The sequence below is a fragment of the Enhydra lutris genome, unplaced genomic scaffold (assembly GCF_002288905.1).
Source record: "Enhydra lutris kenyoni isolate GAN:26980312 unplaced genomic scaffold, ASM228890v2 scaffoldscaffold18, whole genome shotgun sequence".
In the NCBI taxonomy this organism is placed as follows: domain Eukaryota; kingdom Metazoa; phylum Chordata; class Mammalia; order Carnivora; family Mustelidae; genus Enhydra; species Enhydra lutris.
The window spans coordinates 22,981,505-23,007,595 of NW_019154102.1; the positions used below are offsets into that span (position 1 = coordinate 22,981,505).

Consider the following 26,091-nt stretch of genomic DNA (forward strand, 5'->3'; position numbering starts at 1 on the left):
AGAAACCTTATTATGCTTTTTATAGCAAAATGGTAAGACCAGTATCTTGGGAGCCATACGAACCTCACTGCAGGTCAGCACTGGGATAGGTGTGTGATGCAGGGCACACACCTTTAACCCTTCTGAGCCCTAGCTATCTCTTGATCGGAATAATAGCACGTCCTCCATAATGAAAAGTTAACTGAGATAATGACTGTTTTGCACTGAGTCGCTGGTATATGATGCTGATATTACAGATGATTGATACAGGTGGATAAGAAAATCAAAGTAGTTCCCTTCTGGTTTTTCCTTTGGGGTGCACACTTTGAGTTCATTGAAATCCTCGGTTTATAATAATGTCTATCAGTAGTTGCAGAGAACGTAAAAAATGTACTTGGGGATGCCTAGGTGGCTCAGTCGGTTAAGCATCTGCATTCAGCTTGGGTCATGATCCTGGGGTCCTGGGATCAAGTCCCACACTGGGCTCCTTGCTCAGCGGGGAGCCTGTTTCTCCCTCTCCCACTCCCCCTGCTTGTGTTCCCTGTCTTGCTGTGTCTATCTCTCTGTCAAATAAATAAATAAAATATATTTTTTTAAATGTACTTCTGGGTTGAGAATGGATGCTTCGAGACCATCTGGATTCAACAATTCAGAATAATTCAAAGATTGAAAGAAAACAACATATCCCTGCATTTGCACACCCACCCACACTTATACAGACCCACACTTGTATATCCACACTATACTTGTACACACATCCCTACACTTGTACACACACCCCACCCTTGTACACCCATATCTGAACACACATACCTATGCACAGCATTACCCTTGTACACGCACTACACACACAGGTGTAAGCACTTCACAGCTGGTCAGTGACTCCTATCAACCAGCTATCATCCTCAAAAGGGATGTTCCCAATCTCATCCTGGCTATGTAGGGGTGGGAACTTCAGGATTTTGAAGATTATGTCAGATTTATGGCAGTGGGCTCTAACCTACGAGGAAGGGTATATAGTGACTCTCCTTAGAGGGGCACAATAGACAAATTGGAAGGAAAGTAGGGCCGACTGCTCAGACAGTGGGACAGCTAAGGACTTTCTGAAGGACAAGTTAAGTAAGAGATGTATATTTTGCATTTTCTCTTAGTGTAAATTGTCTATTGATTTTTTTAAATAACTAGCTGTACTCTTTTTTCTAATTAACTCATCCCTGCACTTATTTACTCCTATCTTAAGGATTTGTTGTTTTGGGGGACGTCTGGGTGGCTCAGTCAGTTAAGTGTCCGCTTTCAGCTCAGGTCATGATCCTGGAGTCCTGGGATTGAGCTCCGCGTTGGGGTCCTTACCCAAGGAGTCTGCTGCTCCCTTTCCCTCTGCTCCTCCCCCCAGGCTCAAGCTCAATCTCTGTGTCTCCCTCTCAGATAAATAAACAAAAATCTTTTTTTAAAAAAGGCTTTTGTTTCTCTAAAATTCTAAGTGGAGTAGTCAGTAAATTAAATTCTCTTTGTGCTGGCTAACAAAAGCATTTAAAGCTACGAGTTTATAGCTGAAAACACAGCTTTGTCCGTATACCTGAGCATTGATATGCTGTTTTCTTATTTATTCTTTTTCTAAAGATTCTGGTATTCTAATCTCAATTTTGCTATGACTCTAGGGCTGTTTAAAATAATTTCCCCTCCTTTTGTGATATCCAAGTGGCTGGGTTTTCTTGTTTTGCTTTGACATATTTCTTGGTTACAATGTAGCTACAGAATATAGTCCGTACAACTTCTGCTTTGGGGGATTTTTTAAGGTTTCTTCTATGCAATCAATTTTTAGGAATATTTGTAGCTGATCTGCATTTCACAGGCTAAGATATAGATTTGGCAAAACAAAATGTAACTTTATTTTTCCGTGACAAAACTTGTCCTCTTTTTTGAGTACCTATTACTCCCAATGGCCATTAAAACAATAAAACCCATCAGCCACCCACAAATACTAGTTACTTCCAGGCAAACTCAGCTATTTGTTTTTTTCAGAAATTTACCAGTCATTTGGGGTTTCCCCCTTCCCACCTTCCCACAGCAGGATGCATCTAAGACGTGGGTGGGGGTGGGGGGATGGGGAGAGGGTACTTTGTAGCATTAAGGGAAGGTCTTCTGAATGCTCTGTGGTCCTTTCCTGCCCACTATGGCATCCCTAGAGATCATCTTCTCCCCCAGGCCTGTCACCTGCCAGGGCATACCTATGCAGACATTAGCTTCGCAGCCTGTCTCCCTCACTTCCTGGCTTGGAACCCCAAGTCCACTTGTACTCTTCCACCCTCTCCCGCCCATCTCCATGAAAACTTCCCATCCTCAGGTCCTCCAGTCCTGATACAGTCTTGACACCTCTCCGGGCGGCCTGTCCGTCCACCCCAGAGAATCTGCACTTTTGGGCCTCACATCCCTAACTGGGGTTACGGAGGGGGCAAAGGGCAGGGCCCCTTCTCGAGAGAGCGCGCAGAGTCTGATGCTCAGGCTTCCCCAGCTTCTCCAGAGTGGGGCTGCGCGATGCCAATCCCCCGGGTCTCGGCTGCGCTTTGGCGCCACCTGGTGGCGACTGTACAGCTCGGGCGTAAACCCCTCCTGGAGTCCTGGTGCTGTTGCAGCGGATCTCCGCATTGCCGCGACTCCCAAGAGAGCCCCCCTTTCCAGAATCCGCCCGGATGGATGGCGCCCGCTTTGTTGGGTGATCTGGGGATACTGGGGAGCGAGAATACCGAGGACAACACCTTTTGCGGCCCGATTTCCAAAAATAAGGTGGCCTGTGTTTTCACGGCCTGGTCTTCCCCCCGACCCCCAACTCCTACCCCACCAACAAAAACGAATGACTTTAACTCTCACCTCAGCCCTTGGAGAATAGAAAACAGTCACCACGAGCGGCAGCAGAATTCGCAGGGTAGCGCGGGACTTTCTGTCGTTTTTTACTCATTAGCCCTCCACGTATTATGAGAACTTGAAAGGCGGTGACAACCCCACTCTGTAACTGTCTGATTTCCCCTTCCCTGCCAAGTGGGGGATTGGGGATCCTGAGTGCTGGGGTCAGTCAGACCGGGCGGAAACCAAGGCGGCAGCAGAGGAGGGAGACCCAGCCCCAAACCAGTCCACCCAGCCAGGACACCAAAGAAAGGAAGGACGTGGGAGAGGGGAGTAGATTCCCTACTTTCCGAAAGTATAGTCCGTGCATTCCCAGAACCCCTTTCCTAAACCGAAATGGCATAAAGAAGCAATGACTAGGTCCTAAAAGCAAAAATCCTCTTCATTTTTTTTTTAAGATTTTATTTATTTATTTGACAGAGATCACAAGTAGGCAGAGAGGCAGACAGAGAGAGAGAGGAGGAAGCAGGCTCCCCGCAGAGCAGAGCGCCCCATGTGGGGCTTGATCCCAGGACCCTGAGATCACGACCCCAGCTGAAGGCAGAGGCTTTAACCCACTGAGCCACCCAGGTGCCCCCCAAAATCCTCTTCAGATTTCCTTCCGTTAGGAAAACAGGTACTGATGTGGGTCATTTGTAAAAGTGAAATGGGGTAAAGCCAAACTCCCAGACTGGAGGGAAAGGGGACACCAGTACCTCAGGAAGGTGGGAAGAACCTTCAAGAGCTGGGGCATTCAAAGCAAGCCAGCCAACAGGAAACACCGCTGGAGGGGCTTCCTGAGTCACTGCGGTTAGCATTCTCGCCCAGAATTGCCTGTGAGAATATGCGCACATTTAATTCTTTTTGCTTAAGTTTTATTTTGTCTGACATTAAATTTACTAGCCTTTTTTAGAGCCACATTTTTAAACAATAAGTTTTGTTGCGGGAAAATATGGCAATTTTGGGAAAATAAACTTCATATATTGGCTCTATCTATCCATTTATCTACAGCGAGATTGCTGTTCTTTGTGTGTGTATGTGTGTGTGAAATAGATAGATTTCTGTTGTTTTAAGCCACCCAGTTTGTGGTAACACATTACCACAAACTGGGTGGCTTAAAACAACAAATTTAGTCTCTCATAGTTATGGTGAGCGAAAGTCTAAAATCAAGGTCTCAGGAAGGCTACATTCTTGTTGAAGCCTCTAGAAGAGATTCACATCTTGTCTCTTCCAGCTTCTGGTGGCTTTAGACATTCCTTGGCTTGTGGCTACTTTTATCTCTGTCTTCCTATGGCGGTGGCCTTCTCTGCAGTTTGTGTCTTCTCTTCTGCCTCCTACAAGGACGCTGGGTCATTGGATTTAGGACCCATGGGGATAATCAAGGATGATCTCCTCTCAAGATCATTAATTTAATTACTTCTACAGCTACAAAAATCTCTTTTCCAAATAAGGTCATATTACAAGTTCGGGTGTTAGGATGTAGACACACACCCATCACATTTTTGCGCATTCTCTTCAGGTGTTGGTTATGAGCATAAATAAAACTTTTAGAACTAAATTTAATCCATAAACTCTATACAGTTTATATTTAATTTTTCCATAGCGAGTTTCTCAGGCTTTAAATATTGATCCAAAACACAATTAGTAATGGCTGCATCATAGCCCATCTTAAATGTGCTGTATTTTTTTTTTAAGATTTTTATTTATTATTCATTTGACAGACAGAGATCGCAAGTAGGCAGAGAGGCAGGCACAGAGAGAGGAGGAAGCAGGCTCCCCGCTGAGCAGAGAGCCCGATGCAGGGCTTGATCCCAGAACTCTGGCGGAAGGCAGAGGTTCAACCCACTGAGCCACCCAGGTGCCCTCAAATTGTGCTGTATTTTATTTAGCTGTTTAGCTAATGTTGAGCGCTCATGATTTTTGGTACTATGGATAAATGCTATAGTGAACAGACTCACAGAAATCTAGCTTTTAAAAGTGTGGAATGGACGATTTGTTGTTTTTGCCACTCTGAATCTATTGCCCCTTGTTCTGATAAACTACCTCAGTTTTTGCTGTGGAACTAACCCTTCCCTGTTGGCCATCTGAAACCATCAGTGAAGATGCACGGAACTTTTCTAGATTAAAAAAAAAAAAAACATGAAACCTGACTTAGGTTAATTTGATGCTCTCTCCATGGCAATTAAATCTTAAGCAAAATGGCAAGACCTAAAACAGCTGTAGCTGAATCATCCCGTAACTGATTCATTGGTTTCTGTTACCTGGCTCAGAAAGCAACCCCAGAGCCACCTGGGGTTTCTGCCCTTTTTGGACCTGTTTTTCAGCTTGATCTTTCAGGGCTATAAATCAAACCAAAAATATATTTTGTTTGTTTGTTTGTTTAGATTTTATTTCTTTACTTGACAGAGAAAGAGATCACAAGTTGGCAGAGAGGCAGGCAGAGAGAGAGAGAGAGAGGAGGAAGCAGGCTGCCTGCTGAGCAGAGAGCCCGATGCGGCGCTCCATCCCAGCACCCTGCGATCATGACCTGAGCCGAAGGCAGAAGCTTAACCCACTGAGCCACCCAGGCGCCCTATTTTTTTCTGTTTTATCTTGTCTGAATTGATTTCTGGTTTTTGCAAACACTTGATTCATTTCTTTTCTTTTTTGCTTTCTAATAAAATATTTAGTGATTATAAGTTTTCCTCGGAGCACAGTTCCATTGGTGTATAAAGTAGTGTTCTCGCTAGTATTATTTCATGAATGGACTTATATTTATTCTTTGAACTGAGTTATTTGGAAATGTGGTTTAGGAATTTAAAGTGATTTTTTTTAAGAAAATCATTTTATTACATTGTGTTAAGAGAATTTTGGAGACTTATGAGATCATTATGTACATGATGATTTTTGTAAATGTTCTTTAGATCATTAAAAAATAGGTACTGTCTATTTGTGGATACAAAATGCCCCCCTTTCTCTCTCTTTTCACACACACACGTGCACGCGCATATACACAAATGGTATAGCTAATAATTGTATTCAGCAAAGTTGCAGCGTACAAAATTAACACATAAAAATCAGTTGTATTTCTATATGCTACTAGCAAAAAGAAATGAGAATTTCCAAATGGAAAATTAAGAAAATAATTCCATTTAAAATAGCACCAAAAGAAAATGCTCAGGAGTAAAGTTAACTAAGGAAACACAAGACTTATGTACTAAAAGCTACAAAACATTGCTGAAAGAAATTCAAGGAGACCTAAGTAAATGGAAAAATATCCCATGTTCATAGATTGGAAATATACAGATTCAAGGCAATCCCTATCAAAATCCCAATGGTATTTATTTGGTCTTTTTTCTTTCCCAAAAAGTTAAGGCTCATCCTAAAATTTCTACGAAATTTCAAAGGACTCTGAATAGCCAAAACAATCTTTAAAAAAAAGAGCAAATTTGAAGAACTCACAATTCCCAATTTCAAAAACTTACTACAAAGCTATAGTCACAAAAACAGTATAGTACTGGCATTAGGATAGACATATAGATCAACAGAATAAAATAAAAAATGCAGAAATAAATCCTCACATCTCTGGTCAATTAATTTTTGACAGGTCAATGAGGAAAAGGTCGACCTGCTCAAGAAAGTATATTAAGAAAACAGGATATCCACAGGTAAAAAACGATGGACCTTTACTTCATACCATAAACAAACTAATTCAGGACGGATCAAAAATTCAAATTTAAGAGCAAAAAGTATAAAATACAGTTGTGCAATGATCATCACAATCATTTTAGAACACTTCTATCACCCCCAAATAGTTCCCTCATGCCTATTTGCAGCTAATTCTTGCTTCCATTCTTGGTCTTGATTAACCATTGACTTGCATTCTGTCTCTATTGTTTCAGTCTTTCTAAAAATTTTACACAAATAGAATCATACAAGATCTAGTTATTTGTGTCTGGCTGCTTTCATGAGGTTCACCTATGTTGTATCATGTATCAACACTTTGTTCCTTTTCTTTGCTGAGTAGTATTCCATTGTGTGGATCTGCCACATCTAGTTTATCCATTCACCAGTTGCGGGACACTGAAATTGCTTCTAGCTTGGGCTATTGTGAATAATGCTGCTATGAATGTTTGCAAACAAGTCATTGTACAGACACAGGTTTCCATTTCTCTTAGGTAGATACCTACGAGTGGAATTGCTGAGTCGACCCCCTAGATTTTACTATCGACAACTACTATAGTTGCTTTAATATATGTCTATCCACCTAGTCAGCCCTCTATCCTTCCATTAATCCATCTAAATTTTTGGATGCATTTTTTTAAAAAAAATTTATTTATTTGAGAGAAAGAGAGAGAGAAAAAGCATGAACAGGGGGAAGGGCAAAGGGAGAGGGAGAGAACCTTCTACTCCCCTGCTGAGCATGTAGCCTGTCTCAGGGCTCAATCCCATGACCTTGATATCATGACCTGACCCAGCAGCTCAACTGACTGAGCCACCCAGGTGTCCTTTTTTGGATACATTGGATCAGACATAAGAACATATCTACCTAAATTCAGGTAACTGTTTAAAAGAAACTATGGGTTAATAAGTGGATCATTATTTTTTTAGAATAGTTTTAGATTTACAGAAAAACTATGGGCTGTGATGTTCACATCCAGCTTCCCCTATTTTCAGTATTTTGCATTAATGTGGAACATTTGCTCACAACTAGTGAGCAACTAGTGCCCACAACCAGTAAGCAAATTATTACTATTTCCTAAAGTCAACACTTTATTCAGATTTCTTTAGTTTTCACTTAATATTCTTTTTCTGTTCCAGGATCCCATATTACATTTAGTTACTACATCTCCTTAGTGTCCTTGTGACAATGACAGTTACTCAGGCTTTCCATGTTTTTTATAACCTTGCTATTTTTGAGGAGTATTGTCCAAGTATTTGGTAGAATGTCCGCAATTTGGGTTTGTCTAATGTCTTTCTCCTGATTATATGGGATTATGGGTTTTGAAGAGAAAGACCACAGAGTAAAGTGGCATTCCTATCACATCATATCCACGGTGCATGGCATAAAGCGACATTCCTATCACATCATATCCAAGGTACATGGTATCAACATGATTCATCAGTGTTGATGTTGACCTTGATCTCCAGGCTGAGGTAATTTTTGTCAGGTCTGTCCACTATAATGTTACTTTTTTACCACTTTACATACCATACAATTTGGAAAGAATTCAGTACGTCTGGCCCACACGTAGGTGGGGAGTTATGCCCCGCCATCTTGAGGTAAAGCATAAAGATGGAGCATAACTACTCCCTTGAAGTATCTACATAAGTTGCTTGGAGTTCTTCTGTATGGGAGATTTGTCTATTCTCCTCCACGTATTCTTTTATTTATTTAACCATTTATTTATGGCATGTGGACTCACGGATAATTATTTTATACTTTGGGTTATAATCCAATACTACTTGGTATTATTGCTCAATTTGCCCTGCTTTGGCCACTGGGAGCACTCTCAGTTGTGTCTTGTGTCTCTTTGACATATTCCTCTCATTTTAGGTGTTTTTATTTTTTAAGCATTTTTTTCCTTTCAGGCACTACAAGTTGCTCCAGGCTATTTCCTACCCCAGTTTTAGAATCAGCCATTTTCCAAGGAGCCCTGGTTCTTTTTCTAGGAGAATGGAATGAGAAATGAAGATGTGGGTACTGGATATACTCATCTCTACTGAATACCTAAGAAGCAGACGCTTCTTGACCGTCTCAGAGGACAGAGCTTGGAAATATATGTAGACAGTATCTGTAATTATTTGTCTATTTATCTCTCTGGATCTATTTTAAGCTAAATGAGAACATGTTGATGTTGGCAATGTGAATCTATCATCCCATGGTTTATTCTAGCCTCCTCCCGGCTCTTGTTTATCTGTAAATTTCCACTCCAACAGCAAATTTCACGTATGAAGACTGAGTTGATTACTTCTTCAGCAGTTTCCAGCAAATAAGCTCCTTTTTTCCCCTGAAAGTCTTTATTTATTTATTTGACAGAGAGAGAGAATGAGAGTACAAGCAAAGGAATGGGAGGGATGAGCAAAGTGAGAGGGAGAAGGGACAGACTGTCTTTTTCACATTGCATATCCTTTCCTGCTTTGTCAAAGATTAATTGACTATGTAGTTGGGTGTAGTCTTACCTGTTTTTTGCTTTTGAAAGAGGGGGCTGGTTAAATACACTGTGGTACTTCTTTATACTTCAGTGTATAATATGAAGCTGTAAAAGTGAATGAAAATTTCTCTATATACTGATGTGAAAATTGAATGAAAAGGCAAAGCGAAGAACTGGAAAAAAAGTGTATACTGTTACGTTTTGCACAATAAAAAGGGGAAATAATATATATACGTATATATACATACACACACTTAGATTTTCTTACACTCATATATTAAATACTAGAAAAATCCCCAATAAATTATAAAACTAGTTAACTATAGAGGACAGAGAGGGGGGTTGGTGTGGAAGTGAATATACACAGAGCGTACCTTTTTGTATTATTTTGACTTTTCAAAGCCACATCAGTGTATTCTTTATTCAAAAGTAAATCAATTCTTAAATGATACATAAATGTACTAAGAAAAAAAAGAGATTATATTAGAATTTTAATCATTGTAGACTTGCTTGACGTTTTAGCATTCATAACATTAAACAAACTAATGTTTAGGACTCTATTTAACTTTTGCTATTTAATTTTATTTAGCTTTGAGTCTTTCAAGAAAAAGTCCCCTTTGGGAATTCTTCACATCTTGCAAGGATAACTTACAAGAAGAACATCAACTTTGCCACCCCAAAAGTTCACGAGGTGGAAAACTCTAAAATTATGTAAAGAACATCCATGCTGAAACAACTTTGACCCAGATATAACTAAGAATATAGACTATGAATAAAAGGAGAAAGTTTCAGAGAAAAATGAGACATCCTAAACCCTTTCTGTTCTTACGAATCAAGTTACAAAACAACAGACTTCGTAAAAATACTTTAAGAGCATAGTCTCTTCTACATTTGAGACAAAAAAATCGAAACATAAAGCTTGACAAAATTATTGCCGTGGACTGCCAACTATTTTTAGTGGTAGAAGATGGAGGATTTTTGACATTTGATGAAGATACAAATTTCCTTCTATAAAATATGTTACTAAAAATAGTTTTTACAGTTAAAGTCTGCTGTGTATATGAAGGTTAATAATATTATTAAATATGCTACTTCTGTATTCTGTACCTCAGACGCTTGAATATGCAGAAGCAAGCAGAAGTCTTAAAAAAAAAAAAAGATATCATCATGGATTGTTGGCAATAAACAGAGCAGACCTTCAACAAAGCAGGAAAGAATATCCAATTGGAGAAAGATAGCCTCTTCAATAAACGGTCTTAGGAAAACTGGACAGCAACATGCAAAAGAAACCAGACCACTTTCTTACAGCATACACAAAAATAAGTTCAAAATGGATAAAAGACCTAAATGTGAGACCTGAAACCATAAAAATCCTAGAAGAGAACACAGGCAGTAAACTCTTCAACACTGGCCATAGCAACTTTTTTCTAGATGTTTCCTAGAGGCAAGGGAAACAAAAGCAAAAATAAACTATTGGGATCACATCAAAATGAAAAGCTTCTGCACAGCAAAGTAAACAATCAATAAAACTAAAAGACAACCTATGGAACGGGAGAAGATATTTCCAAATGACATATCTGATAAAGGGTTAATATCCAAAATACATAATGAACTTATAAAACTCAATACCCAAAACCAAATAATCCATTTAAAAAATGGGCAGAAGACATGCACAGACATTCCTCCAAAGAGGATATGCGGATGGCCAAAAGACACATGAACAGATGCTCAACATCACTCATGATCAGGGAAATGCACATCAAAATCACAGTGAGTTTTCACCTCACACCTACCGGAATGTCTAAAGTCAACAACACAGGAAACAAAAGGTATTGGCAACGATGTGGAGAAAAAGGGACTCTTGTGTACTACTGGTTAGGAATGCAAACGGGCACAGTCACTGCGGAAGAAGGTATGGACAGTCACCAAAAAGCTAAAGATAGAACTACCCTATGATCCAGCAATTGCATAATAGGGTATTTACCCAAAGAACATAAAGCACTAATTCAAAGGGATAGACACACCATTATGTTTATAGCAACATTATTAAAATAGCCAAAATATGAAGCCAGCCCGAGTGTCCATTGATTGGTGAATGGATAAAAAGATGCGGTATATATACACAATGGAATGAAATCTCACCATTTGCAATAAACTGGGAGGAGCTAGAGAGTATAATTCTAAGTGAAATAAGTCAGAGAAAGACAAATACCATCTGATTTCACTCACATGTGGAATTTAAGAAACAAAACAAATGAACAAAGGGAAAAGAGAAAGAGAGACAGATCAAGAAACAGATTCAAATTATAGAGAACAAACGGATGGTTACCAGAGGGGAGGTGGGGCGGGAATGGGTTACATAGGCAATGGGGATCAAGGAGGACTCTTGTCATTATGAGCAGTGGGTGATGTATGAAAGTATTGAATCACTATATTGTATACCTGAAACTATTATAACACAGTATGTTAACTAACTGGAATTAAAATAAAAACTTGAAAAGCCAAAGACAAAAAACACAACAGCTAGGACTACATCAAACAAAGAAGCTTCTACACAGCAAAGGAAACCACCAACAAAATGTAAAGGCAACCTAGTGAGTGGGAGAAAATAGTTGCCCTTCATATATTTGATAAGGGGTTAATATCCAAAATATATGAAGAACTCATACAACTCAATAGCAAAACAAATAAAAACAAAAAAACAAAAAGCAAAAAACAAAGCAAAACAAAAACCCCAAAAAACAAAACAATCTAATTTAAAAATGGGCAGGAGAGCTGAATAGGCATTTTTCTAAAGAAGATGTATAGATGGCCCACAGATATAAGGAAAGATGCTCTGTATCATTAATCATCAGGGAAATGCAAATCAAAACCACAATGAGCTATCACCTCACACCTGTTAGAATGGCTATCATCAAAAGACAAGAAACAGCAGGTGTTAATAACAAGAGTGAGGATGTAGAGAAAAGAGAACCCTGTGCACTGCTGGTAGGAATGCAAATTGGTGCAACCACTATGGAAAGGAATATGGGGGTTCCTCAAAAAATTAAAAATAGAACTACCATATGATCCAGTAATTCCCTTCTGGGTATTTATGCAAAGAAAACAAAAATACCAACTTGAAAAGATATCTGCAGCACCATGTTCACTGCAACATTATTTATAATGGCTAAGATATGGTAACAACCTAAATATCCATAGATAAACGAATGGATAAATATTATTCAACCACAAAATAAAAGAATGAAATCTTTCCATTTGCAACATCATGAACGGATGGACCTCAAGGACATTATGCTATGTGAAATAAAGTCAGACAGAGAAGATAAACACGGTATAATCTCTCTTATATGTGAAATCTAAAACAAAAACAAACCAGAAACAAAACAAACACATAGATACAGAGAACAGACTAGTGGTGAGATGGAGGTGGGGAAAAATGGGTGAATTCTTTTCTTCTCTTTCTCTTTTTTTTTTTTCAGTTTAAGTACCTTGAACAAAAATTTTATCCAAAAATTCCTAAGTCCAGGCCTGTGGGACACAGGCATCAGTGTTTTTGTCATTCCCCAGTGATTCCAATGTGCAGACAAATTTGGGAATCACTGTCCAGTTATAAAGGGATTCTATGGGTTGTGTTGTCCCTGAAATATTACTACTTGAAATAAGACTGGCAGGGCCGCCTGGGTGGCTCAGTCAGTTAAAAGCGACTGCCTTCAGCTCAGGTCATGGTCTCAGGGTCCTGGGATGGAGCCCCACAGCAGGCACCCTGCTCAGTGGGAAAGCTGTTCCTTCCTCTGCCTCTGCCTTTCCCCCTGCTTGTGCTCTCCTTCTCTCAAATAAATAAATAAAATCTTAAAAAAAAAAAAAACTGTGTGGGGGTGTGCGTGGCGGGGGGTGGCTTGGCAGATAATCATCTTTGTTAGAAAAGGAAGATTTTCCAGACTTTCTCCTAGTCCAGGTAAACCATGCTGTCCTTGGAGGCTGTTTCCAAACAGGTCCTTTTAGAACAGCTAGGTTTAGGAACGGCTAGATCTGAAAATATCTGGAAGCCTTAAGGTACTGCTACCTGTTGGAGAGTCTGTGTTATATGAATGGAGGTCTCAGTGTTTGGATTCCCCACAGAAGGTACGTGAGGATCCACACTCAAAGAAGGTAGCAGGCTCCTGGGATCGAGTCCCGCATCGGGCTCTCTGCTCAGCAGGGAGCCTGCCTCTTTCTTCTCTCTCTCTCTGCCTGCCTCTCTGCCTACTTGTGATCTGTCAAATAAATAAATAAATAAATAAATAAAAGAAGGTAGCAGGCACAAAGCTGTTTATGAGGGACGCTGTCAAGAAGGGAGTGTGGGCAGGCCCAGAGGAGGCAACTGCACAGGGATTCAGGGCGTCTTTTTCTTTTTATGTTTGCATAGGTTATTGGTCACAGCTAGGGCAGTCTCTGACTGAAGTTGTTTCAAATCATCTTAAGGGATGACTTCAATTGGTTGGGAGGGGTAGTGTTTGGCCCTATGAGGTTCCTGCTGGAACTGTCATGGCCGTCTTCCCCTACAGCGATGATGTAAATATAGGACAATGAAGCTATAGGTTACCCAAGGGCAGAGGTGGAAGAGGAGAGGGCTTGCTCTGCACCCGTGGCTCTTGGCCTGTTGGTCTTGGAAGGCACAAAGCCGGGTTGTGGTGTCCCCAGCCTTCTAATGTGCGATGTTGTGCCCCTAGGCTTCTAATGTGTAACCTCTTTATCACCATCCTTGCTTCCAGCTCACTTCTAATTAACTGCCTACTCTAACGATAACATTTAAAATAGGCATCCCATTCTTTTTTTTTCTTAAGGAGCATTCTAATTTAATTTTGAGTAAACTAGGTTTAGAGAGATCAGAAGTTCCCCTTTATGGCCATTGTTGTTCTTAATTACTTTTGGTTAAGTCAATCCATTTAGTTATAAAAGCGCAAGCAGAGGGACCATAGTTTTGTGTTTTTTTTTGTGGGTTTTTTTTTTTAAGATTTTATTTATTTATTTGTCAGAGTGAGCACAGGCAGACAGAGTGGCAGGCAGAGGCAGATGGAGAAGCAGGCTCCCGCCGAGCAAGGAGCCCGATGTGGGACTCGATCCCAGGACGCTGGGATCATGACCTGAGCCGAAGGCAGCGGCTCAACCGACTGAGCCACCCAGGTGCCCCAGGACCACAGTTTTTAAACATAAAACCAGCCAGAGTCCCAGTAAGGGCATGCCAGAGGTGGGGGGGAGGGGGCAGTGGGGGTGGCAAACCCTCAGAGCATTTTGATGACTGCGATCCCATTTTGTAGAGGTTTTTCTCTAGGGCAAAGAGAAAAAATCCTGAACAGCACAGTTGCATCAGAAACAGCCCGATTCCAGAAGGAATCAGACTAAAGGCCAACCCAGTTCCAGTAGGAACAGTCTGGTTCCAAACAGGAGTCTGATGGAAGGCTAGTGCTGCTCCAAGAGGCACAGCTCCAACAGGAACAGGAACAGTCCCCAAAAGAAGTCTGACAAAAAGCCAAATGAGCACTCTCAGAGAACAAAAAAACAAACAGCGAGGCCTTTCAAAACATCCTAATAAAGCCTGGAGAGTGCCACACAAAGTACAGAGTTCAAAATCCAAGAGAAAACTTACCTCAAACTCCAGGGTCAGCCAGAAAGCAGTAGGTGCCCAGCTGACTCTGTGGCCGTGCTGGCATGTCTGTTCACCAGCCTTGGAGTTGGTGGGAGTCTTCTTAGCATTCCACTTCTAATCACCAAGTAACATTAACATTAAAAAATAAAACTGTCATTTTGCCAGCAAAAATGGGTTAATTTGGGAATAGCAGAGAATCACCACCCAGAGGATGCACTCTTCTACAGAACATCAGGTAAGTCACCCCCACAGAAGAGAGGAATGCTCTTTTCTAGAGGAAAAGGGGAAGTTGGGAAGATATACACAGAAAGCCCACTAGAGTAGACTGGGAGTTCAAAGTAGAACGGCCATGACAGTTCCAGCAACAACCTTATAGGTCCAATGGCTTTTCATTGGCTGAGTTCTTGCCGTCTCTCATTGGCTGGGCTGTTACCAGGGCAGGAGAAAAGCCTTTCTTCCTCCTGCTGGAATAATAAAGCAGTATCCCTGTGCAAAGTCGTTCTCTCCCCTTGCGTCTGTAACTGATAAGTAATAGGGCATGAGAGCTCACCCTGAGGGCCTCCCAACTCCATTCCAAAGGAGATTTCTTTTATCTTTTTTTTTTTTTCTTAAAGATTTTATTTACTTATTTGACAGAGAGATAGAATGCAGAAGTAGGCAGAGTGGCAGGTAGAGGGAGAGGAAGCAGCAGGCTCTCTGCAGAGCAGGGAGCCCGATGCAGACTCGATCCCAGGATCCTGGGATCCTGGCAGCCACTTAACTGACTGAGCCACCCAGGCGCCCCTATTTTTTTTTTTTTTTTAAGCAGATTTCCTTTTTTAAATTTTCACAGGGCATACTCTAATCTCTGCCCTTGTAGGAAGAACTCTTTAAAAAGGTTAGGTATAGGTACTGGAGAACCAGCCAACACACCCAGAAGAGAAAAACATGGTTTTAGAGTCATTGTGTAACAGTGAAAGTAGTTGCAATAAACATTACAATTTTCTGGCTTCCGATTCAAATTCAGTTTTACAGACTTTCCCATTACCTTCCTTCGATTTATACCTGGTCTCTTTAACACTGAAAACTGGGGCTCCTCACAACATTAACATAAGTACTTTTTTTTTCACTCCTACTTTTCATCAAATAATTTCAAAATAATACTGTGCATATTGACAATAAATCTACTAAATGATGTTTAAGATTTCTTTGCAGTTTTATTTGTCGTTAGAGTATGTTCCACGGTGCAATCTGAACTGCACGTATTACAAAAAGTTTGCAATAAGGGCACCCATGCTGACCAGTAAAAAACTTGCCCGGCAAGCTGTTTTGGTGTTGATATGATAGCCCACACAGCACCAGCAAGCAAAACGCATTTTTTTTTTTTCCTGGAGCCTTGAAAGTCAACTTTGCTGTCTATCCTCGGAGACAGAAGAGCCTTGTGAGGACTCGGACCGAGTTGTCGGAGGTTACTCCCACCCTCACTAGACTCCTAAGGGTCTCCTCCTTAAGATTCTCATCTTCCCTCTCTCCTTGAAAAAACCCGGAAATGTGGGTTTTCTGAAGTACAGGTCTGGATCAGATTCAGCTCATTACGTGAACCTGAAGCGTGGCCGGGGCACAAGGGAGCAAGGACACTTGGCTCAGAGGGTCCCAAACAGACCAGGGTTGGCCATTCACCGCTCACAAAATCCAAAGGCAGAGAGAGGAGCTGTGGTGAAACCGAAGAGGAATTGATTTCAGGGAGGCCAACACCGGGAAGACAGCCGACTAATGTGTCAAAGACTGTCTTCAAAGTGCCAAAAATACTTCCAGGTTTGTATAACGAAAGTGTAGGATAAAGGTCGGTGGGTATTAAAGATGGGCAGTGAAGGTCAAACCAACCATTGTCTTGAGGTCAGGGGTCTTTCCGTGGCCTGAGTTCACAGATAAGCTAGAATGAACTTAAGCAGAAAGTTGAAAGACAAAAGTAGTAGTCGCAGTCCTCTTTCAGAAGTTGAGAGTAAGTGCAATTGACCCTGGGAAAAGTGTAGCGTGAGTGGGTGCAGAAATCCGGGTAACACAGACCTGTAAAAGCAGGTGGACCCCGAAAGCTCAGAGGAAGGGGAACCGGCTGGAGTCAGCCTGAGTCTAGAAAAGGAGAAAAGGTATAAATACTTGGAGGAGCCAAGTATCACAAGTATCAATATCACTTGGAGGAGCCACTGCGGTGCTCCCAGAGGTTAGTTCCCGTAAAGCTGAGAGCGATGAGTTCCCAGAGCCCTAAAGGGACATACGCCGCATTCGGGACTCTTGCTGGCCACTTACAGGGGTGCCCAGCACCGAGCCGGAGGGCCTGGCCTGGAGGAGGATCCTCGTGCAATTAGGTGGGCTGTGAACTTGAGAGGCTGAGGCGGCCCTGCGGGGGATGAACGTGCGGCAGTGCGGGGAGGAGTGCGGGTGGCGGTGGTAGAACGACGGCAGGCCTAGAACTGGGCTAGGATTCCGGGTGGAGGCCGCGCCCCCGGACCCCCTAGGTGCAGCCCCTTCCCGCAGACTGAGACCGCGCAGGCGCCTCCGCGCCCGCCCCCTGGAGGCCGGAGAAAGTGGCGCCCGGCAGTCGCCGCCGAAGCTTTCGGTTCCCGCCCCTCCGGTCGCGCCTCCGCCTACTCCAACCGCGGCCGCCTCCCCCCCCACCCCGTGCCTTTCTCGGGTCCCAGCGCGAGCGGTCGCGGGTCGCCGGCATGCAGGGTGGCAGCGGCAAGGACAGCGGCCTGGGCCGCGCGGTGTGCGTGCTGACCGGCGCCTCCCGTGGCTTCGGCCGGGCTTTGGCACCGCTCCTGGCCCGGCTGCTGTCGCCCGGCTCCGTGATGGTCCTAAGCGCCCGCAACGACGAGGCGCTCCGGCAGCTGGAGGCGGAGCTGGACGCCGCACGGCCCGGGCTGCGCGTGGTGCGGGTGCCCGCCGACCTGGGCGTCCAGGCCGATTTGCAGCGACTGCTCGGCGCCGTGCGCGAGCTGCCCAGGCCGGAGGGGCTGCAGCAGGTGCTGCTTATCAACAACGCGGGTAAGGCCCCAGCCGGCGGCGGCGGAGGAGGACTCCCCGTGGGGCCCCGGGAATACGCTTAGCGCCCCGTCTCTTCTCCCTCTTTCTCACTTTGCCCACCGCTAGGAACTTTGAAGGTGATGACTCTTTTAGGAGTCAGAAAAGATGCCTTAAATTCCGAGTTGTTTCGGTGAGGTATGGACGGAGACTCGCGACCTTCGGTGCGGCTCCTTCTTCCGCCACACCCCCTCCCCCACCCTTTTCCTATTCCTGGGCAAATTTTCCAAAATGCCTGTAGAACTTTCCCGATCGCCTTGCTCCGCGCCCTCTGGCGGAGGCCTGAGCCAGAGCATGAGGTCTTCCTGCAGAAGTAAATTATCCTCTTTTCCAAATGGCGCCCTGAGTTCTCCCCCCAGGCCCAGAGCAGGGCATGCGAACTTTAAGTTTCCAACTTGGGATGAGTGAGCAAGCCCAGGTGTGTCTGTTTGCAGAGCTGGGAAGAGGAAGGCGTCTTCAGAAGCACTAGAGAGACCCTTCTAGGTTTGGATGGGAAGGAAGTGTCTAGAATTTAGAGAGGGCTGGGGGAAAAGAAAATCCATCAGCAAAGAGTTATTCTTAAGGTCTGGTTTTTCAGGCACTCTTGGGGATGTGTCCAAAGGCCTCGTCGACTTGGCGGACCCCGCTGAAGTGAACAACTATTGGGCTCTCAACTTGACCTCCATGCTCTGCCTGACTTCCAGCATCCTGAAGGCCTTTCCGGACAGCCCTGGCCTCAGCAGGACAGTGGTTAACGTCTCGTCCCTCTGTGCTCTGCAGCCCTTCAAGGGCTGGGGATTGTACTGTTCGGGGAAGGCTGCCCGTGACATGATGTTCCAGGTTCTAGCCGCAGAGGAACCTGGTGTGAGGGTGCTGAGCTACGCCCCAGGTAGGTGGGACGTTACTGCCATCACTGTCACCCAGAACCGGCTGCTTCCTCCCTGGGGGGTGGGGAAAGGGGTTTCCTAGTCTGTTCCCTCCAAGAAAGAACCCACAGAGTATATTGTCCCTGAATCATTAACCATCACACCTTTAGGGAAATACAGGCTCCAGGAGTTAGAGCCGGCTGCTATAGGGAGTGTAGTTTAGAGATAAAGGGACAGACTGGGGAGTTGGCCGGTCTGGAGGGCGGGGCCAGAAAGTCTGAGATACTAGAGTGGAGAGACAATGAGACTTTGAACTTCAGCCCTGTATCCTCTTTCCTTATGTGAAACCCAGAAGATGCTACCTGCCTACAAGGCAGTTTGGAGGACTGGTTGAGGTAATATATATGATCCCTAGCTGTGAAGTGCTATCTGACTTTAGCCCTTCTAAATCTTAGAACTTATCATACCATATTCTCTTCATGTCTATACTTTCTCCTAATAGGAAAGCCTTGAAGGCAGGAACTTTGCACTGTGCACTTCTGTGTCCCCAGCACCTAGCAAAGCGCCTCACTGTGTCAGTCTTCAGTAAATGTTAGTTGAAGGAAGAGCAGTAAGGGGTCTTGTGACACGTGGTCTGGTTTCTCACCACCCTGCCATGATGCAACTGTGCCCCCAGTCTGGAAAGAGGCTTCGATACTGGCTTGAGGCTGGTAGAAATAGAAGGTGGTCACAAAGCTGTTGTACAATGTCTGAGTGATTTAGACAGAGATCCAATAGTCTATTCCCCTTGGAACCTGGGGACAAAGAGGTAGAAAGATGTGACCAAAGCCCAGTGTGGCAGAGCCATTTACTTCCCCATACTCTCTAGTACCCAATCCTTCCTTCCTCCCTAACACAGACACTATTATTCTTGTAGTCATCATTGAACGCAGCACCCCTCTGGGCTCAGCCTCAGACTCACTCAATCAAGTGGGCCAGTAAAAACCACAGCCAGGTGTGGAGCCAATTCCAGAATGTCATTTGGTTGGGTTGGGTCTTAGGGAGTCCTGAGATGACTCAACATCTGCAAATCAATCAGTATAATATACCACATTAATAAAATGAAGTATAAAAATCATATCATCTCAATAGATGTAGAAAAAGTATTTGACAAAATTTAATGTCGATTTATGAAAAAAAAACTCAAAAAAGTGGGTATAGAGGGAATGTGTTCAACATAATAAAACCCACAGATGACAAGCCCATAGCTAACAGCATATGCAGTGATCAGAAGCTTAAAAAAAAAAAAAAAAAAAAACCTTTCCCTCTAAGATCAGGAACAAGACAAGGGAACCACTCTCACCACTTTTATTTAACATAGTACTGGAAGTCCTAGCCAGAGCAATTAGGCAAGAAAAAGAAATAAAAGACATCCAGATTGGAAGGGAAGGGGTAAAACTGTCTATTTGCAGATGACATATTATATATAGGAAACTCAAAAGATTCCACCAAAAAAAAAAAATTAGGACTAATAAATTTAGTAAAGTTGTAGCATACAAAATAACATACAAAAATCAGCTGCATTTCTATACACTAATAATGATCTATCAGAGAAATTAAGAAAACAGTCCCATTTACAATTGCATCAAAAAAAATAAAATAGGAATAACTTTAACCAAGGAGATGAAAAACTTGTACACTGGCAACTATAAAACATTGATGAAAGAAATTCAGGGAGATACAAATAAATGGAAAGACATTCTGTGCTCATGGATTGGAAGAATTAATATTACTGAACTGTCCATACTACCCAAATCAGTCTGCAGATTCAGTGCAATCCCTTTCAAAACTCCAATGGCATTTTTCATAGAAATAGAACAAACAATCCTAAAATTTGTTTGGAACCACAAAAGACCCCAAATAACCAAAGCAATCTTGAGAAAGGAAAACAAACCTGGAAGCATCACACTCCCTGATTTCAACCCATTATTACCAAGGAATAGTAATGAAAACACTGTGGTATTGGCATAAAAACATGCAACTTACCGGCCTGGTGTCTTTATTTATTTTTTTTTTTTTGAAGGTCAAGCAAAGCTTTATTTCCACTGGCCTGGTGTCTTAAAGAAGAACTTTGGGGGGCGCCTGGGTGGCTCAGTGGGTTGAAGCCTCTGCCTTCGGCTCGGGTCGTGATCCCGGGGTCCTGGGATCGAGCCCCGCGTCAGGCTCTCTGCTCCACAGGGAGCCTGCTTCCTTCTCTCTCTCTCTGCCTGCCTCTCTGCCTACTTGTGATCTCTGCCTGTCGAGTAAATAAATAAATAAATCTTTAAAAAAAAAAAAAAAAAAGAAGATAACTTTGGGTAAAATTTTGTAGTGACCTATTAGCTCCATGAACTTGGATGTACAAATCTTTCCCCAGATTTGGGAAGTTCTCAGCCATCATTTCTCTGGGATTCCAATAATGTATAAATTGCCTCTTCTGATGGTAACCCCCAAGTCATCTTTACTCTTTTGTTCTTTTTTCTTTTTGCTCTTCTGACTGGATAATCTCTAATGAGCTGTCTTTTGATTCACTAATTTCTTTCTTCTGCTTGGTTGAGTCTGCTATTGACTTCTCTTGAATTCTTTAGTCATTTTATTCTTCAACTCTGGGATTTTGGTTTCTTTAGTTTTTTTTTTTTTTAAGTTGTTTCTATTTCTTCGTTGAACTCATTTTGTACATGATTGTTTCATAATTTCATTTAGTTGTCTATCTGTATTTTCTTTTTTTGTTTTTTGAAGATTTTATGTATTTATTTTAGAGAGAACACCTGAGCAGGAAGAGGGGGAAAGGACAAAGGGGGAGAGAGAAGGAAAGGGAGAGAATCTCCAGCAGACTCCACACTAAGCACAGAGCCCAACGTGGGGCTCAGTCCCATGACCCTGAGAACGCAACCTGAGCTGAAACCCAGAGTCAGATACTTAACCAACTGAGCCAGACATCTATCTTCGTTTTCTTTTTTTTTTTTTTTTTTTTTTTTTTTAATTTATTTGACAGACAGAGGTCACAAGTAGGCAGAGAGGCAGGCAGAGAGAGAGAGGAAGGGAAGCAGGCTCCCTGCGGAGCAGAGAGCCCGATGCGGGGCTTGATCCCAGGACCCTGGGATCATGACCTGAGCCGAAGGCAGAGGCTTTAACCCACTGAGCCACCCAGGTGCCCCCTATCTTCGTTTTCTTGTAGTTCACTGAATTTCTTTAAGATTATTTTGAAGTCATTTGTTCATAGATTTATTTCTTTAGGGTCAGTCATTGAAGTTTTATAGGTTTTCTTTGGTGGTGTCACATGTCCTTGATTTTTCATGATCTTTGTGGCCCCATGCTGGTATCTGTGCATTTGAGAAACTAGGCACCTCTCCCCGTTTTTACAGGCTGACTTCAGTAGGCAAGGCCCTTTACCAGTCAATCCACCCAGTGATTCTGGATGAACAATCTGGTGATGTCTACAGCAGGCTTGCTGCTGGCGTCTTTAGGCAGTCTGTTGCTGACGTGGGTTGAATGCCTGGGTCTGTGGTAGTTAGTCTGGCACTGGGCCTGGAGGGACCCTGGGTTTACAGGCACTGATTGCAAGCTTGGAGGCATCTAGGGCTACAGGAGCTGGCTGGAATGTTCATGCGAGCTTGTCAGGAGTCTGATGCTATGGGAGCAACCCCAGGCCACAAGAGCCAGCTGATACTGGAATGGATTGGGGGCCTAGGTGTCTTGAGGCTTTCTGGAGCCTGGAGCTGCCTGGGGCCATTGGAGCTGGCTGGAACCAGCAGGCACCAGAGTGAGCCTGGGGCCTAGGTTTGTGGGAACCTGTGTTAGAGGAGCTGCCTGAAGCTGTGGGAGCCACTTGGGGATGCTGAGGCCATGGGTTAGTTGGGGGCCTGGGTTCATGGGAGCCCAGAGGGAGCCACCTTAGGGCCATGGGAGTTGGCATGGTGCTAGGGTGAGATGGCTCTGGAATCCCCTGTGAAGTTGGGTGCTTACTTCACTCTCCTCCCACAGGGAGGGTGTCTCTACACTGGGATGCCGGGACTTGGGGGCAGATGATAAGGGTAGTACAAACCTGTATTTCCTACCTTCCTCAATGCATCCGTTCTTATTTCTGTGATTCACCAAGGTAGTGTAATCCCTTATCTGGAATCCTTGGCTTTTGTGAAGGTAATTTCATGGGCAGATACTAGTTCATAATCGCTCTTTCTGTAGAAAAGTGCTAGAAATTCCTATGCCACCCCTTGTCCGACTCCAGTGATATTTTAGCAAGATGCGTTTTCCAGAGGGCTACAGAAGGAGCTAAAGCAGAGAGAGAACTGGGACCGTATAAAGGGCCCTGTAGAAGCAGAAGTATGTCCTACTTGGTGACTGTTCAGCTGTGGGAACAGAGTGGAGAGGGAGGGAGCGGGGATGGAAGTTTTGAGCTTCCATTAATGGAAACAGAAAAGTCAGGAGGAGGAGGTGCTGGCTGGACAGGAGGTGATAAGCTTGGTTATAGACACAGTGGTCTGGAGATGCCATCAGGATTTGGGTCTGGAGCTCAACAGTGACAGAATGATGGGGCACCTGGGTGGCTCAGTGGGTTAAAGGCTCTGCCTTCAGCTCAGGTCATGATCCCAGGATCCTGGGATCAAGCCCCACATCGGGCTTTCTGCTCAGCAGAGAGCCTGCTTCCTCCTCTCTCTCTGCCTGCCTCTCTTCCTGCTTGTGATCTCTGTCTGTCAAGTAAATAAATAAAATCTTAAAACAAAACAAAACAAACAAACAAAAAAAAAACAGTGACAGAATGACCCTGACCACACTTGTCAGCCAGGCTGAGGTCTTGCCGGTGACCAGACCTGACTCCACACGCACAGCAGGGGCCCCTGCCTCGGCCATGTCCCCTCAACTTCTGCTTTTCATGCCCCAGGTCCCCTGGATACAGACATGCAGCAGTTGGCCCGGGAGACCTCGATGGACCCAGACTTACGTAATAGGCTGCAGGACCTGAAGACAAAAGGGGAGCTCGTGGACTGTAAGATGTCAGCCCAGAAACTGCTAAGCTTGCTGCAAAAGGACACGTTCAAGTCTGGGGCCCATGTTGACTTCTACGATAAATAAGCCAATGTCCTTGGCTTCCTGGGGCTTTCTTTCCCCCTCTCTCAGGCATACCCAGGAGCTCTTTGTGACCCACCCCCCACAACCTGCCACAGGGGCACTGCCAACTCTGCCTTACCCACTTATACCTACTGTCCTGCCCTCAGATCCAGCTGTCAGTGAGGGCCTCGGGTCCCTGGAATCCCAGTTCTCAGGAGTCTGTTGGCTGCCGTGAGTTAGTGGGAGCTTGGGAGAGAGAAGTCATGGTGGTTGGTATTCTGTCTCCCCAGAAATTGAATTTTAGGGATGGGAAAAGCAGAACAAGATGCTGCAACCCTGAAGAGAAGAGGTTGGGGATCTCATGGCCAGTGTCTGGTTGGGCTGGTGTCAAATGGGAGGGCCCATGTAAAGTCACGGCCCACGGGGGAGGGAGGACGGTGCAAGTTCATCGCACAAGGATGCCCCATACTCACGGTAGCAGGACCTTGTGTTGAACTCCGTGTCCTCATTCTGATGCCTCCTCCCTCCGGAACGTACTGTCTGTCCCCCAGGTGGGAGGAAGGGGCCCCTGAGAGTTTATGTACAAGTAAAAAGCATATACAAATAAAATGTGGATTATCCTTTATTCACACCTGCCTTCTCCTCTGATACAGGGCCCATGACTGACTCCCAGCTTGCTGGGTCCAGAGATATTCCTTAAATGCAATTAACCCAAACTCGGGAAGTTACCTTTGTCTTGGGAAGGAACTTCTCTTGGGGTTGTCTACCTCTTCTCACAGAGCCCTACCCAGGGGCAAGCTCAGGTTCAGAGTTGGCCAAGATAGACCTGCCCAGATCCCTATGCTGACCCCAATCTTTATTACCCTTTCTTCATCCTTGACCTATTCAAAGAGTATTTAGGCTACAGGGCCTGACTCCCAGGCCTTCTTGGATTCCCAATTCTACCCTTTGCCCACATGGCAGTGTTCTGAATAGATCTCCTCAGGGGGCTGTCTGTCATGGGTCCTCCTGGTAAAGTCCATGTGGCACATGTTCCTGGTCCTCAGTGGGGTGGCCTTAGGACCAACCTGCGTTTGAGGGAGGCAGGCAATATTCCAAGAGAGGGAATCCCTAAGAAACCAGGTGTGTAACAAACCCATCCTTCCTCCCGTCAGCAGATTCAGCATAGCTGGGAGCTCCACAGTGGTGGGGGTCTACAGCCAGTCCAACAGCCCCTTGCCCCTGGGCCTTATTTAGGAGGAGGGAATATGGTCCCTGCTAGCTAACTTCCAGGAGTCCGCCCTGCCGCTGAGCCTGTAGGAGGGAACCCTTTGTTCCTTTTCTTGGCCAGCAGAGGGCGCACTGAGGCCGTTCCTCCAGGAGAACCCACGGCTGCTCAGCTCCAGACGCAGGCTCTGGGCGGGAACTGCCAATGTCCTGATAGGTTCCCTAGGAGGGAGCCAGCAATTCATGCTCTTTTGTTGCCCAGCAGAGCATTTGCTCTCACTGGAGTCAAAAGCCCTGCACGCCTATCCCTGCCCTGCCATTTGCCAGCTCGTCACCCAGCGTAAATTGTGTAAATTGCTTTTCTGCAGTATTTCGCTTTCCTTATCTAAGAAACGGTACCTCCCTCAGAGGGTCATTGGGAGCCATAAGCGACCTCATGTTTGCAAATGTTTAGCACAGTGCTGGCATTGCGGTAGGTGCCCAAGCTTTGGATAGTGTTGCTTTTTAATATCAAGGTCCAGCTCAACCTGGAGCCCCACACGCAGCCTGGAGGCCCTCCCCCTTGCTGACCTACAGCAAGAACTCTCACTCAGCTCCCCCTGCCTGGGGCCTCAGGGGGGCTGGAGTTCACGCTGGTCAGCTTGTTCTGGACTCGCCAGACCCATGGGGAAAGGCGTGCACCTGGAAGTCAGGAACCCTTGGTCTCACTTCCCTCTGTAATGTCTTTGCCCAGGGCCCTCTTCCCTCTGGGCTCCGTTTCCTCAGAGCAAAGAGCTCAGAGACTCCGTCCCGCAGGTGGGGCTGGGCCAGCTGGGGCTGCCCCCTCTGTCTGGTGAGTGTTGGGTGGGCCCCTGCTCCATCCGGAGTGTGAGACCCTCCGCGCCTGGCCGGTCAGGATTGTTTCCCTGTCCCCGCCAGGCTGGTTGGAGTACCACAAGTGCCCACCAGGGGGCGAGGCCTTCCCACGCTTGACACTTGTCCTCTTGGAGCCCAGGGATTTAAGAACCTTAGAAACAACCCCCTTCTTTCTTTCTCCCTGTACTCTAGGATTGAGAACTCTCAGGCAGTCCCCCAGGGGGCTGGGAAGGACCCAAGCTCTGGGATCAGGGGTCGCTCTTCCTAGCAGGCCCAAGGCCTCCTTATTGGCCCCGGGGCTCCGGCGCAAGAATTCTCCAGACCTTGGTCCTCCATCTCGCACCACTGCGGCCCAGGGATTTCCTGGGCAACCTCTGGGGGCTGACCATCTGTGTTCCCAGGCGTTGGCCACCACACACGTGAGCACACGCAGGCC

General features: G+C 44.7%; 1 protein-coding gene across 1 annotated transcript; it reads left to right on the forward strand.

Moving 5' to 3' along the window:
• The first annotated feature begins 17,305 nt into the window (after positions 1–17,305).
• Positions 17,306–24,148, forward strand: LOC111148133 (sepiapterin reductase). The gene is made up of 3 exons (XM_022504555.1): positions 17,306–17,646; positions 18,260–18,550; positions 23,428–24,148. Exons 1-3 carry the CDS (start codon positions 17,325–17,327, stop codon positions 23,616–23,618), a joined length of 804 nt encoding a protein of 267 aa, XP_022360263.1. The 5' UTR covers positions 17,306–17,324; the 3' UTR covers positions 23,619–24,148.
• Positions 24,149–26,091: the final 1,943 nt, after the last annotated feature.

Coding starts and splice junctions, on each gene's coding strand:
- LOC111148133 (XM_022504555.1), top strand. CDS start 17,325: ATGCAGGGTGGCAGCGGCAAGGACAGCGGCCTGGGCCGCGCGGTGTGC. Junction 17,647..18,259: donor GCTGCTTATCAACAACGCGG/GTAAGGCCCCAG, acceptor CTGGTTTTTCAG/GCACTCTTGGGGATGTGTCC. Junction 18,551..23,427: donor GGTGCTGAGCTACGCCCCAG/GTAGGTGGGACG, acceptor TTCATGCCCCAG/GTCCCCTGGATACAGACATG.